The sequence below is a fragment of the Delphinus delphis genome, chromosome 20 (genome assembly GCF_949987515.2).
Source record: "Delphinus delphis chromosome 20, mDelDel1.2, whole genome shotgun sequence".
NCBI classification, from domain to species: domain Eukaryota; kingdom Metazoa; phylum Chordata; class Mammalia; order Artiodactyla; family Delphinidae; genus Delphinus; species Delphinus delphis.
In genome coordinates, this window is record NC_082702.1 from 59,134,376 (window position 1) to 59,147,796 (window position 13,421).

Here is a 13,421-nt window from a genome sequence, read left to right on the forward strand (position 1 = left end):
TTAAGTCATAAAACTGCCTTGCTGTCTTGAGACGCCCAATCTTGGGACCTAGCCACATACTGGGAGGAAAGCAGCTGCATGAAGGGGCCGAATAATGAAGGCTGAATAATGTCCAAACTCCATGGAACCCGGGAATGTGAACATATTTGGAAATAGGATCTTTGGAGCTATAATCAAGTTAAGACTAAGTCAGACTGGATTAAGGTGGACCCTATCCCGTCAGAATGACGTCTTTGTAAGGAGCAAGGTTACGTACTTCGGGAGGAGGCATATGATGGATGCAGAGGCTTGCAGCTACAGGCAGAGACTGCAGGAGCCCCCCGAGCTGGACGAGGCAGGAAAGGGTTCTCGTCTAGCACTCTGCTGGGCCACGGCCCTGTGGACGCCTTGACTTCAGACTTCAGGACTTTGGGAGTAAATTTTTGTTGTTTTAAGCTCCCCAGTAGCTAGTTACAGGAAACGAATGCAGGCCTCCCACGCCACGGCTGTTCCCACAGCCGAGGCCCTCGCTGATGGCAGACGTGTAGACAAATCTCCAGGTGACTCCAACCCCTTGATCTTGGGTCACCCCAACTTGGAAGCTGACTTAGCTGATGCTGCAGGTGGGGCAGAGACAAGATGTCCCCACTGAACCCTGCCGAGGTGGGAGTTTCACAAGCAAAGCAAATGGCTGTCGCATGTTTAAGCCAGTGAGTGGGCTGGCTTGTTACACAGCAGGGGGGCGGATGCCACACTGCCTCAGCGCCAGCTGCGTAGGGGTCCTCCTGTGACCCTGGGCTATAGCCGGGCGGAGCAGATGGGTGGCAGGGTCAGTTAATACCTACCTTGGCCAGGACCGCAGCTCCCTGGACCACCGCCCAGCACACTGCGCGGCTGGGTCCAGTCTCCCAGGCAACACCCCTCTCCTCCTCATCCAGCTTTCTCATCTTCACCAGTTCAACGCAAGGGAAGGTCTGTCTTGTAAGTGTTTTAATTTGCATTTCTTGATTTTAAAAATGACTTTAAACACCTCTTCTTATGCTGATGAGCTTTTTAAAGTTCTTCTGAAGACAGCCTGTTCACAGCCTTTGCTATTTTCCTGACTGGGGCTCCTGCCTTTTTCGTGTTGATCTGGAGGATTTTCTGTGTGAAGAATCCATCACTCACCGTCTTACGAAAGGCTGTAGGCTGGGAGAGGCTGAAGGACTGGCCCAGAGCCAGCAGCAGGAAGGCCGTCTGATCAGCGCCTCCAGAGAGCTCCCCAAAGCCAGCAGGAGCGCCCACGGTCAGGCTTCGCTCCATCGTCCACCTGCTCTATGAAAGGGGGCTTAAAATCCCATCCTTGAGACCGCCAAGGCCTGGAGCAGGGGGTCATCTTCCCCAGGCTTCATGGCTGGCTGGGCCTCGTGTCCAGGACTGGGGGGCTTCCTTTGGAGAGGGCAGGGACTCAGGGACTGAGAGCTTTGAGGGCAGGGCAGGGTGAGCAGGCGGGTGCCTGCCTGTCGTTCCTGGGGTGCTGGTGGGCAGGGGACCCCTGCCCACAAAGGCTCCCGAAAGAGGCAGCTGCCCCCGGAACTCGGGTTGGCCTTCCCTTGGGGTCACGTCCCCGGCCCCCTCTGGCCTCCGGAGTCAACGTGCTGGGCTCGAAGAGAGCTCTGCCACCGGGAGCTGTGGCCTGGAGAAGGCGTTTCCCCTTCTGTGCCTCACTTTCCTCACGAGGTTCCCGCACAGCCTTGGGACACTGCGTGCACAGAACACACAGTCAGGTCCAGCTGGGCCTTCCCCAGGGACCCACACGCTGCTCCCACACCACTTTCTGCCATGGTGACAGATGCTGCCTGGGGCTGGGGCCGGGCCACCTGCATGTGTTCCCCACCTGGAAAGCAACATGACTCCTGGGAACCCTTCGGGAGGAGTGGTCCGGGCTCAGATCCTGCCCAGTGATGACCTCTGACCCTGCCAACCTGCTAGGCCCCCCAGAGTGTGTCCAGTGCTAGAAGGAGCAGCCCCACGGATCCCACTCCTGGGCAGAGGTCTGGGAGGTGGGCTGGGCTTGGCGATGGCCCCAGGGGCCTCTGGGACCCTCTGGCTCTGGCTGGTTGGCTGGGAGTGGCTGTGCTGCCCAGGCCTCCGCCCGGCCAGTGGGACGGGGAGCAGGTGAGCCGCGCTGACGGAGACACCAGTGACCTCTTTATTTCCAGCTGGGTCAGTGGTTGCCCAGGGGCCTGTAACAGTCAGGGTGGGCAGGTGGTGGGGCTCCTGGCAGGCGCCGACCCTTGGGTTCACACCGACCCTGAAGTGGCTGAGTGGGGGTGGGGATTCGCCAGCGGTCTCAGGATGTCCGTGCCCATTGCCAAGGGTGGGAGTGTGGCTCAGAGCTCCCACACATGGGCAGGTGCCCTGGGGACACCTGGGTCTTCAGGACAGAGTGATCAGTGACCAATAAACAGCACAGTCTAAACCCACCTGGGCCCCAGGCCTCTTGTGGGGTGACAGGCTCTCTTCTCGACTCAGACAAGAACCTGGCTCAGGGAGCTCCGCGTGTCACGGGGGACGGGAAGGGAGAGAAGCAGACCTGCCCTCAGTCAGGCCCATGGCCCCTCTGTCCTTGGGCTTGCGGGGCCTGCAGGGTGTCAGCGGACTGAGCCGTTGGAGTGTGCAGGCCCCAGGGGCGCCCAGTTTCCCTGCACGGGGCCTCTCACAGGTGGGGACAGGAAAGAGAAGGGCCTGGTTCCTGGGAGCTGACTCGGGTCAGCCCCATCCTATCCGGAGCAGAGGGGCCTCCTTGAGCCCTAGGGGCTGATGTCAGGCGGGGGCGAGAGCCCCACCTCGGCCAGCCCACCGCCCCATGCAGGTGCCTCTGGGCCAGTCCTTGGCCAGCCCGTCCTCTGCTACTTGCCCAGGGCCCGCCGGGGCAGCAGCTCCACGTAGCTCAGGGCGCTCTGCAGTGACGTCAGGCAGTAACCCTCCTCTCCGATCAGGTACCTGCACGGCGGTGGCACAAGCGTCTGTCACTGGAGGGATGCAAGGAGACCCCGACATTCTGGAAGGGGCACCTGCCCTTGCGGGGCAGAACCTGGACGCTGAGGGCCCACGGGCTGTCAGGGCGCTGGGCTGGGGGACGGCCCACTCCCCAGGCAGACGCTGCTCAGGGGATGGCCCCCTGGCTCCTCTGGGCAGTGTGCTGGGTGAGGGGCAGGGAGAGGGGCCGTGGGCCCCGTGCATGGGTGGGCGCACGAGCTCAGCCCCCACGCTGGCCCGAGGCTCCCACCTCTCGTGGATGAACTCCTCCAGGGCTGCACACTCCGACACCAGCTGGGGGAGGCCACTCCTCAGCGCCACAAAGGACAGGATGGGCAGCAGGTCGTCGGCGCCACTGTTGGGGAGACGCAGAGCCGGCCAGGAGGCTCCAGGGACCGGGGGCGCTGCTCAGTCCCCACAGCCCTGAAGCCTCCCAGCTAGGTCCCTGGAGCAGCTTTGGGCTTGCTGGATGCTGTCCCCGTGCCTCTCCTGCCCACCGGCCTCAGGGGGCTGGGGGTGGGCTTGGGTCAGCGTGACAAAAGACCACCTGGGATCGCTGAGGCCATCCTGAACGGGGACCCTGTGCCGCAGAGCCCAGGGCTGGACCAGGGAGGCCCCACAGTGAAGCTCTCCCGTGAGCTGGCCCGAGCCCGGGGACGGGAGGACGGAGAGGATAGCCCGTGTCCCAGGCAGCCTGCTCACTCCTGGGATCAGGGTGCCACTCCAGGTACCCCAGACCCTCCGCAAGAGGCACCTAAGTGAGGGAGGGAGGCCCTGAGGGATGCTCAAAACCCTGGCGAAGGGCCCACGGGCCAGTACTTTTGGCGAGGAGCACGGAAGCATACTCGTTTGAACCTGATGACCAACCAGGGACTCCTGCCCCCACCTCCCTGGGTGCCACACACCTGCAGGGACACACAGCGCCACCCCCCCCCCCCAGCTCCTTGGATGTCCTGAGGAGAGAGAGAGCGCTAGCGCGGGGTTGCAGCTGGCACTCGGAAATGCTTTCAGTTCTGGGGCCCTTTCACCTGCTGCAACTTTTTCGGAGACCAGGTGGTACAATAGTGATGGTGGCCGGTGAGAGCCAGGTGGGTCCCCCGGCCTGACCCCGCAGCCCACCCAGCTGGCTGCAAGGACAGGTGCTTTCAGGGCGACCCCGGTCTCTGGCACAGGGTGAGGGTCGCCAGCCCCAGGTGGGCGCCAGGGCCAGGGCAGGCTGCTGGCTACAGGCTGGTGCAGGTGAGATAAGGCAAAACCCAGGTGGGGAAGACCCCTGCCCACCTCAGGAGGCTGGGGCAGGGGCAGTGCAGGAACCCCAGGCTGGGGCTCAGCACAGGGGACGGGCTCTTCCCCAGGACAGGACCGGGGCGGCTTCCCCAAGCATGCACCTGAGGGGGGCACACGCCACCGGGTTAGCGAGGGGCCGGACCGCGTCGTCAGCAGGGCTGGAGCCCGGGGTCTTTGGTGGAAATGGGCCGCACTCTCCTCAAGGAGAAGCAGGGCCAGGCGCCGGGCGGGAACCCGAGGCGCCGGGGCCGGGGCCTCTGAAGGCAGCCCCTCCCGCCCAGTCCCCACCACAGGCCGTGGCCTCCTGGGACTCACATGGCGGCGATGCCCGGCTGGGGCGCAGCCTCGCGAGCCCGGGAGTAGTCCTCCGCGCAGGCACAGGTGACCCGCAGGGCTCGCACTGCGTCGCAGAAGCCAGGCTTCGGGTGAGGGGCTGGGGACCTCGTCCCGGTACGGCCCCGGGCGCCGCCCCACCCCCATCGCGTGCAGGGCTGGGCAGAGCCTGGACCACCACCACTCATGTCCCACGGGACACACCCCCCCCGGACTGGAGAAGGGCCTGCCGCTGAGGGCTGAAGGCGCAGACTCCAGTCGCCCTCCGGGACGGGACTCGACTCTGTCTCATCTAACTCCCTTCTCCCTTCCCTCCAACCAAACCGTCCCCCCTCACCAATGCACTCCAGCTTCTTCTGGGGGCAGCTCTCCAGGACCAGCAGCCCTAGCTCCTGGGCGGCAGCACAGTAGGGGTAGGCGCCGCCCGCCGTGGCCTCGGGGTCCCGGGGGAGGAGCTTGGTGGGGACGCCGACGGCCGCCGGGGGCGCGTTCCCGTACAGCTCCATGCTCCTGCTCAGGGCGGCCTCCCGCAGGCGGTGAACGCTCCTGGGGCAGAGAGGGGCCAGGCTCAGGGGCCCAGGGCCCCGCCCGGGAGGGGACAGGGGCGGCGCTGGGGAAAGCTGGCCACGCCCCGAGCCGTGGGAGGGTGCGCGTGGCACCGCCTGCACACGCGCAACACCTGAGGGGACCTGGGAGGAAGGCAGCTGAGGGACGCACACGCGGCGGGGCCGTACCTGTACACGGCCAGCAGCAGGGGCCACAGCGGGGAGAAGAAGGGCTCCTCGATGCAGGCCAAGCAGCGGTCTTTGGAGGCGGCCGTGTTCAGGCCTTCAAAAGCCAGGAGGGTCAGCGAGAGCAGCCTGTCTGCCGGGAGCAGAGCCGGTACAGAGGCACTGTGGGGACAGCTGGGACCTCTAGCCCCGCTGGCAGCCCCTGGAGGCCTCTCCCACCCGCAGCCAACCTGGGGTGCCCAGGCAGGGTCCCCACCTGCCTGCCCCTCCCTGCCGCCCCAGAGCCAGCTTGGGATGGGCACAGCCACAGGTAGCTTCCCGGCTCAGCAGGAGGGGCTCTGCCTGGCCCTGCCTCCCCCCACTTCTGAACGCTACGGCCCAGGTCGGTGCAGGGAGTCAGGGCCCTCATCCCTAGGGGGTCACAGGGTCATATGCAGCTCCGCCAGGGGGCCAAGGAGACAAGCCTGGAAGGGAGGGCCTAAGACAGCTTCTTGAAAAGGGTCTGTACCCCAAACTGGGGCACCCAGAGGAACGTCAGAAGCATATCTGAAGACAAGAAATCTGAGGTCCAGGGAGATGAAGGAACCCGCCCCCCACCAGGGAGGAAGGGGTGCTCACCCAGAGTCTCCCAGACAACACAGGCCCCTGACTGCTGGGCCTCTCGCTGGTTCTCAGGAAGCCCTCACAGCCTTCCTCCTTGGAAGGGACGTGAAGTCCCCTGCCACCCTGGGCTCCTTACGGAACACACACTCGCTTCTCAAAATGGAAAAACCTAAGATGAGCCGCCACCAGGCCGCACAGACCTAGAGCCCTGGGTTTGGAAGGGTGGGGGTCGGACCTAATGGGGCAGCTAGGACCACCTGGCAGCCAGAGGCCCTGACGGCAGACCCTCCCCCAAACCCAAGACTGAAATGGACCCGGCTGTCCTCCCTATGTGGCCCCGTGAGGAGACAGCCAGGGATGGAGGGAGACCCTGGCCACTGCCAGCCCCAGCTGCTCTCTGGGGCAGGGTGTGTGCCTCTCTGCTGAACTGGACACGTGGCCCCAGGGGAGGGCTCTGCAGAGCAGGGCCGGCCTGGATGCCACCCACAGGAAGGCTCCGCTGGACCGGGCCCATCCCAGGCCTCTGACAAGCTTTCCGAGGACGTGGGCTTCGGACAGCGCAGTTCCCCCACCACCCACCCGGCCTGTGGCGCGGACCTCACCGATGGCGTCGTGTATGTCCTGCACGGTGCCCTTCAGCTGCTCCAGCAACGGCTCCTTCCTCACCCCTGGGGGCTGGGGCTCAGGCTGCCCCCCAGGGCCCCGGCCCCTCCTCTCAGGAGTAGCCAAGAACTGTTCCAGGTCCCCGAAGGAGCTGTCGTTGCCCGGCAGGTCGGATGAAGTGTCCGCCAGGGGTGAGGAAGGCCCCGTGGGGCTGCCGTCTGCCCCTCTGTCCGGGTTGCCGGGGTGGGGTGGGGGGATGGGGGCGCTGGCGGAGGCCCCGTCTGTGGGCCTTTGGGCTGGGCTGGGCTCGGGGGGGCAGGGCATGCAGTAGAGGCTCTGAGAGGGCCGGAGCCGCCGGCTTCCAGGAGCCAGCAGCCCGTCGGCGTCGGGGGGCAGGGAACGGCAGCCCAGGGCCGAGGCAGCGCCCCTGCTCACGATGGGGTACAGCGCCCGGTACACGGCGCACTGGAGCTTCTTCAGGAGCTGCGAGATGGGGTGGTCGGGGACGCTGTGAGTAGGGGGAGAGGCAGTGTGTGAAGGCAGCCCCGTCGGGCTGGGGCTGCAGTCCCCTCGCTGGGTGACCCGGGGGCTGAGAAGGCCCGCCAGCCCTGCGAGGCCCTTACCCGACCCCCACCCAACGGCCACGTGGCCCTGCCGTGAGGGATTTCAGAGAAGGGACGCATGGACTAGTCCTCGCGGCTGAATGTTGCTGGTAAGGCCTGTCCCACCCCTCTGAGAAGCCAGGAGGCCCGTGAAAGGCCATCCGCGGACAGGAGACCCCGGGGTCACAGGCGGGGGCCTCCGAGAGAGCCAGCGTGGCCTGCTGCCCGTGCGGTCACCCCAGACTGCCTCGCTCCTCTCTCCTTCTTAATCCTTTCCTCCGCCATCAGCCTGCAGCCGGGGGAAGGGCCGACGTCCGGTACCTGAGCAGGTGGGAGACCAGGCTGGTCACCAGGGACAGGTCCCCTGGGCTCCTCTTGAGCTTGGCCTTCCAGCGCTTTGGCCAGTCCTGCAGGACAGGAGACCTTGGGGGAGAGCCCGCGGGAAGGCCCTCCCCCAAGCCAAGGCCGCGCCCAGGGGCCCAGGCCTCCCTGCGGACTCCCTGCCCCGCGCACTCACGTGGTCTTGCTCGTACTCGAGGATGGCGGCGTAGAGGGCCCGCTGCTCCCGGTCCTCGGGGGTCAGGGCAACCTGGCTGCAGAACCTCCTGGGAGAAAGGACAGGTCTGGGGGCCTCAGGGCTGGACAGGCGGGTGCGGGAGTCCCCACCTGGCCCCCCCAGGAGTCCCGGGACCGAAGGCGGAGACGCACCTGTTGGCGGCCTCCTGGAGTCGCAGCCGGCGCTCCTCCATCTTCCTCTGCAGCTGGGGCGGCAGAGTCAAGGCCCTTCTAACGCGGCGTGCACGCACCCCCCGGCGTCCCAGCGCCCTGCCGGACACGGGGCCCGTTGGGATGGGTGGGAGGAGGGGCTGGGCCAGAGGACAGGCCCGCTCAGGGAGGGAAGGCAAGTCCTAGTCGACCTGAGGGGTGGAGAGGAGTCTGTGGGTGCTGGGAGGGGCAGGGTGGCCTGTGCAAAGGCCGGGAGGCGAGAGGAAGCGGGGCTGGGCGGGAACCACCCACTGAGGACAAGTGTCTCTGAAACTGGAGGAACTCTGTTTCCACACCTGAACCCTGGCATCTTTACTTCCCTGTCCCCTCCCTCAGCTGAAGCCTCTGCACACTAAGGATGGACAGAAAGGATACTGTCTTCTCCCGGGCTTTAGCGATCACCAGGTTCTCCATCATCTGCCGCTGCAGGGACAGGGTCTAGGACGGGAAGGATGGAATAAGGCCTACTGCCCCCACCGGCCTCACTCCAGACCCTCCTGGACTCCGCTCACCAGGGATGTCTTCTGCATGGCCTGGCTGGGGTCCAGACGGGCCATCCGGGCCTCATAGGCAGCCTTCAGCTTCTGATTCTGCAGGGAGGCCTCCTCCAGGGGTGTCAGCTCCCTGGAATGGTGACAAGCTGCTGTCCAGGCTCCAGGAAGCCCAGGAACGCTCTGGTCACCTGAGGTCCCTTCCTGGCCCTGCCCTGAGACCGGAAGGTGAGGAGGTGGTGATGGGGGCAGGCAGGAATGTAAAGGAGGGAGGAGGTCTGGGGTGGGCGGGAGACACCTGCCTCCCTGAAACATGGCCCTACTGCCTGGATTCCAGACCTTTATGCACACCAGTCACATGTGTTTATTAACAGCATGAAACTCTGTGAAGGCACCATGTGAGCCAAACAGCTAGATTAGTTTGCAACCCATGAAAGAGGGGTAGGGGTGGGGGGTGTTTCACAGCTACTTGGTAACAGCCACCAACAGCCCCCTCACCATCAAAACTTATGGTCCCACGTCTTCCTGCTTTCATGGGTGGGAGGAGGTAAGTCGTGGGGACACAAGACTATACTGAGATGGAAGTCTGGTGCCTGGCCCTGCCCCAGAACTGCACTTGGAGAGACAGGGTGTAGCTGTGGCTCAAGGCCTGGCAGCAGCAGCAGGAAGAGCCCATCCTCTTGCTTATCCTGCTGGGATTCTGGCATCTGTGTCTCAGTGTCTTTCACCAGTTCTAGAAAATTGCTTTCATCTCCTCAAGTAACGCTCCTCTCGCATTTTCTTTCTCATCTTTCTTTGGAATTCCAATAACCCCTTAGACCTTCCATGTCTTTTTGTGTGTGTGAGCCATGCAGGGTATCTTTTAACCTTTTATCCAATTCTCTAATTCTGTCTTCAGCTGGGTCTACTCTGCTGTTTTAAACTTGTCCCCTTCTTTTTGTGTGCATGTGTGTATGTTTACAGGAGGATATAATTTGTTGTCGTTTCTGATTAGTGTTTAAAAATAATTTCAGTATTTTTGTTTCTACTTAGTTCTTATTTGACCCCTATTATAAATTCTATTTGACCCCTATTATAAGTCAGATTTTATAGCTTCTTGTTCCCTGCAGGTATTTTCAAACTTGCTTTTTATTTCTCTAAATACAGAAAGCATGTTTGTATTATAATCTGTGTCTCATAACTCTATCTGAAGACTTTGCAAGTCTGTTTCTGCTACCTCTCATTTACAGTTTCTTGATTCTTTCTGTGCTTGGTTATCTTTGACTATGTAGCACTCATTTTATGAAAGTTGAAGGTGCTTTGCTCCAGAGACAATTTGCATTTGTTTCTGCCACGCACCAGGTATTTCCATTCTGGGATCCCTTCTGACTAAATCCACCATGGTTAGCTCACTTTGCCTCTAAACCCAGGCTTAGCCCACCTTCTGTTCTGACCCATCTTACTTCTTAGAGCTTTGTGACTCTACAGCCTGAAGCTTCTGGAAGATCTCAGGTGGCAGAAATGGAGAGAGCTTCCCTCCCTCATCTGAGTACACCCGGCGGTGTCGGCTGGTAGGAGAGGGGACGGGGGCAGCCACAGGCATGGCTGGCCTCAGGCATGTTTTCCCTGTAAGACATACGTAGCCAAGGGTCTGCACGGGGGCCTGACATTCCACAAAGGAGATGCAGACTTGGGACTTCCCTGGTGGCTCAGTGGTTAAGAATCCGCCTGCCAATGCAGGGGACACGGGTTTGAGCCCTGGTCCGGGAAGATCCCATGTGCTGTGGAGCAACTAAACCCATGTGCCACGACTACTGAGCCTGCGCTCTAAGGCCCACGAGCCACAACTACTGAGCCTGTGTGCCTAGAGTCTGTGCTCCGCAACAAAGAGAAGCCACTGCAATGAGAAGTCCGCGCACTGCAACAAAGAGTAGCCCCCACCCACTGCAACTAGAGAAAGCGTGTGCACAGCAATGAAGACCCAACGTGGCCAAAAAATTAATTAATTAATTAAAAAAAAAAGAGATGCAGACTTGAGGGGTGGGGATGTCCTAAGAAAGCTTTCTGCCGGACACCCACCAAGTTTGGCAGCTGTCGACTGGGCCCTCTCCAGACACTGCTCAGCCAGCTTCAGCATCTTCGAGGTGTCAGGGGTCACAGTCTCCCCAGCTTCTGGGGAGCAAGCGACAAGAAGGGTGGTCACCATCACCTCTATCACTAGTCAGATTCTTGCTGGGATAGAAACAAAGGAGAGCCCACTTCCTCCTCATCTCTGACCATCTGCCCTGGGTTTACCTCCTGGCCCTGTGTGTGGCTGTCCTGTCCTCTCGCCTGGACCATCAGAGCCTTCTCTATAACTAACTGGGCCTTTTCTCCTCACTGGCGGCTTCACTTTAGTTACAGCCCCTCCTCCAGGTGGGCCCTGCAGTCAGCACGGCTGTTTCACAGAAACAGTTTCAAAACCCATCTCCCGCCCCCTGGCTGTGTCCAAGCTCACCCTTGGTGCAGCTAGAGGACTTCTGTTCTGCACTCCCTCTGGGAATCGCTCCTATCAGCAAACTCACGGTGTAGGAGCTGCCACCTGACACTCTCCCCTGGACCCCACCAGACCTGATCCACCCCCGCTCCCGTGACGGCCAGACCCTCACCACACCCTCGTTTAGCCACGTTGCTTCCATTGCAGTGGCCCTCACCCACCCAGTCCTGCCCTTCTCTGAGGGCTCCCTGACCTCGCAGGTCTCTCCTCTAGCACGACCCCTCGCGGCTGCTCCCACCGTGCCCTCCTCCCAGTGCCCAGAGCTCTGCTGAGCTCCCTAGCTCCCCAGGGTGGAGACTCCCACCTCTCCCTGACTACTGTCGGGCTGCTGGACACCTCGAGCAGAATGTGCTCCTGACAGAGACCTCAATTCCTCCCTCATGTCTGCTCCTGCCACCTCCCGCACTGCCTCCTGTGCTCCCTGGCCCTCCCCCCCAACTCCGGGCAGCTCACTGTCCGCTTAGAATGTCTGGTGAGGCCCATCTTTAGAGGACATGCCCCAAGCCCTTCACTCCTTCCACCTCCAGGCAGTCCCACCACTGCTGTCCTCACTGCGGGAGCCTCCTGGAGATCTGCTCCCATGCCGGCCGCTCCCCACAAAGCCTCCACGAGCTTCACCTCGTGCCAGAACAACCCCAGGCCCATCCCAAGGGCCGGCCGGCCCCAACTGCACCTTCCCCTCTCCAGCCTGCCGACCCTTCTTGTGTCCGGAACCCTCTCCCTCAGGGCCTTTGCAGCGCCCTCTGCTGGGATGCTGCCCCCAGCCCTCAACCATCGTGCAGCTCACTCGTCCCTGGACTGAGGTTCAGCGTCCAGTCTCTGGTCGCGTCCCAGCCCATCTCCATCCCCTCAGTCACGGCAGCCGGCCCTTCCTGCTCCCTGCTGCGCTCATGCTTACTGAGCGCTCAGCCGTCCACCTTCGACTAATGGCCCGGCAGGCAGGACACCCCCAGGCCTGGGGCCCGGGGCCCCATCAAAGGCTGAGCTGCCCACGGCCTGCCCGGCCTGGGAGGAGCCGTACCTTTGGAGGCCTCCACTTCTTCTAGCAGCACCTGGGAGATGTAGTGGACGCTCCTCAGGTATTCTGTATATGCCTCCTGTGCCCAGGGAAGAGAAATGGCAGCGGTCAGGCCAGTAGAGGCGCACAGTCCCATCATGCCTGCTCGGTGCCCTTGTGGAAACACAGGAACAGTGGAGCCTGCTTATCTGTGAGATACACCTGCAGTGGCCGAGCCGCTTCACTGGTAACTGCTCTGCTGGGGCATGGAGAGTACCCCTCTTCTCTAGACTTGAAGCTGGCATCACTGCCTTTCTCTCCAGTACAGGAAGGAACGGAGGTTCTCTGTCAGTGGGCCAGGGTAAGGAGCCTTGGCAGCTGCTGCCATTTTCCACTCTATGCAACAAGTTCTCTGCCTGTGTAACTCAGGGGCCATTCACTCAGTGGCTTTAGAAAAATATTTCTTGGAAGGTGAATCAGGGAGTGTGTTGTAAATCTCAGAATGACTTTCTGACTCGGATTCTGGGAAATCCTTTCCCGAACCCCAGAGTAAGTATTCCCTGGGCACGCAGCAGTCTGACACTAGAATGTCAGTATTTTCAAAAGGGTGACCCTGCCATCCTGTTCAGGGCTCCCTGATAGAGCTCAGGGCGTTTGGAACCATAGCATGGTGCTTTGCTTTTTGTTTGTTTTGCTGCATCCCAGTTCTCAAATTACCCACCTTTAAGTCTACACCTCAGATAAGGATAAAACGGGTTCCGGGAAGGATTTCTGACTTGTGGGGGCATTTGCTGCCCTAGGATCCCGACTTGGGGAAGGCAGCGGATGGAAGACCGGAATGCCTTTCGGAGGCACTCGCGGCCTCCTCCCCTCCTTGGGCGGCCCGGTGTGACTCAGCCGGCTTTTCCATGCGGTCGCCACCCTTAGGATTAACACCAGTTCTTGGAGACAAGCCACACCCCTCCCCCGCCGGCATTTCCTTCCAAACAAGCGCTGAAGGCGACTGGAAAGCCGCAGCTAACCTCTTACGGATACCGTCCCCTTCGGAAATCTGACTAAAGCTACAGGGCCCGCCCCCAAACTAGACAAACGCACGGGATTGTCTGCCAGATACACTTTGGAGGGCTGCTTCACGGACCCTCCTGAGTCCCCTTCACAAATGAAAACACCTCTTCTCATATTCCCGACTTAATGAACAGACGGGAAAACTGAGGGCTGGAGCCCGCGGGAGCTGTCCAAGGTCACGGCCGAAGCCCGAGCCCGCGCCCCGGAGCCTTCGGAGAGGCCTGGAGGCGCCCACCCCGCAGCCCCGCCCTCGCCCACGCCCACCGGGCTGGCCGCGGGTCGGCTACCGCCCCCGCCTCGCCCCGCCCGCCTCACCCGGGGCCGGTTGCCGGTGTCCAGCTCGATGGCCCCGTTGGCCAGCTTCATGGCGCATTGAAGCGGTTTCACCGCGCCGTCCCCGACCGCAGCGGCCATGGCGCCGGCGGGGTA

The 13,421-nt window shown here is 62.0% G+C and overlaps 1 protein-coding gene across 7 annotated transcripts; it reads right to left on the reverse strand.

Moving 5' to 3' along the window:
* Positions 1–42: 42 nt before the first annotated feature.
* VPS9D1 (VPS9 domain containing 1) lies at positions 43–13,419 on the reverse strand. 7 transcript variants are annotated; one of them, XR_009517686.1, is made up of 16 exons: positions 13,308–13,419; positions 11,952–12,027; positions 10,474–10,566; positions 9,858–10,020; positions 8,437–8,548; positions 8,300–8,362; positions 7,868–7,920; positions 7,677–7,764; positions 7,481–7,566; positions 6,557–7,065; positions 5,355–5,484; positions 4,958–5,166; positions 4,603–4,687; positions 3,251–3,355; positions 825–2,964; positions 43–596 (listed from the first exon to the last, which is right to left on the reverse strand). XR_009517686.1 is itself a non-coding variant. In XM_060000194.1 (15 exons), exons 1-15 carry the CDS (start codon positions 13,404–13,406, stop codon positions 2,871–2,873), a joined length of 1,962 nt encoding a protein of 653 aa, XP_059856177.1. In that variant the 5' UTR covers positions 13,407–13,419; the 3' UTR covers positions 751–2,870. The 7 variants fall into 7 exon arrangements, 5 of the variants coding, with proteins under 5 accessions (XP_059856177.1, XP_059856179.1, XP_059856178.1 ...); XM_060000194.1 differs by lacking the exon at positions 43–596 and having other exon boundaries at positions 751–2,964; positions 10,474–10,563; XM_060000193.1 differs by lacking the exon at positions 43–596 and having other exon boundaries at positions 754–2,964.
* Positions 13,420–13,421: the final 2 nt, after the last annotated feature.

Coding starts and splice junctions, on each gene's coding strand:
- VPS9D1 (XM_060000193.1), bottom strand. CDS start 13,406: ATGGCCGCTGCGGTCGGGGACGGCGCGGTGAAACCGCTTCAATGCGCC. Junction 10,021..10,473: donor GTCGACAGCTGCCAAACTTG/GTGGGTGTCCGG, acceptor TATGTCTTACAG/GGAAAACATGCCTGAGGCCA. Junction 7,921..8,299: donor CTAAAGCCCGGGAGAAGACA/GTATCCTTTCTG, acceptor CTGCCGCCCCAG/CTGCAGAGGAAGATGGAGGA.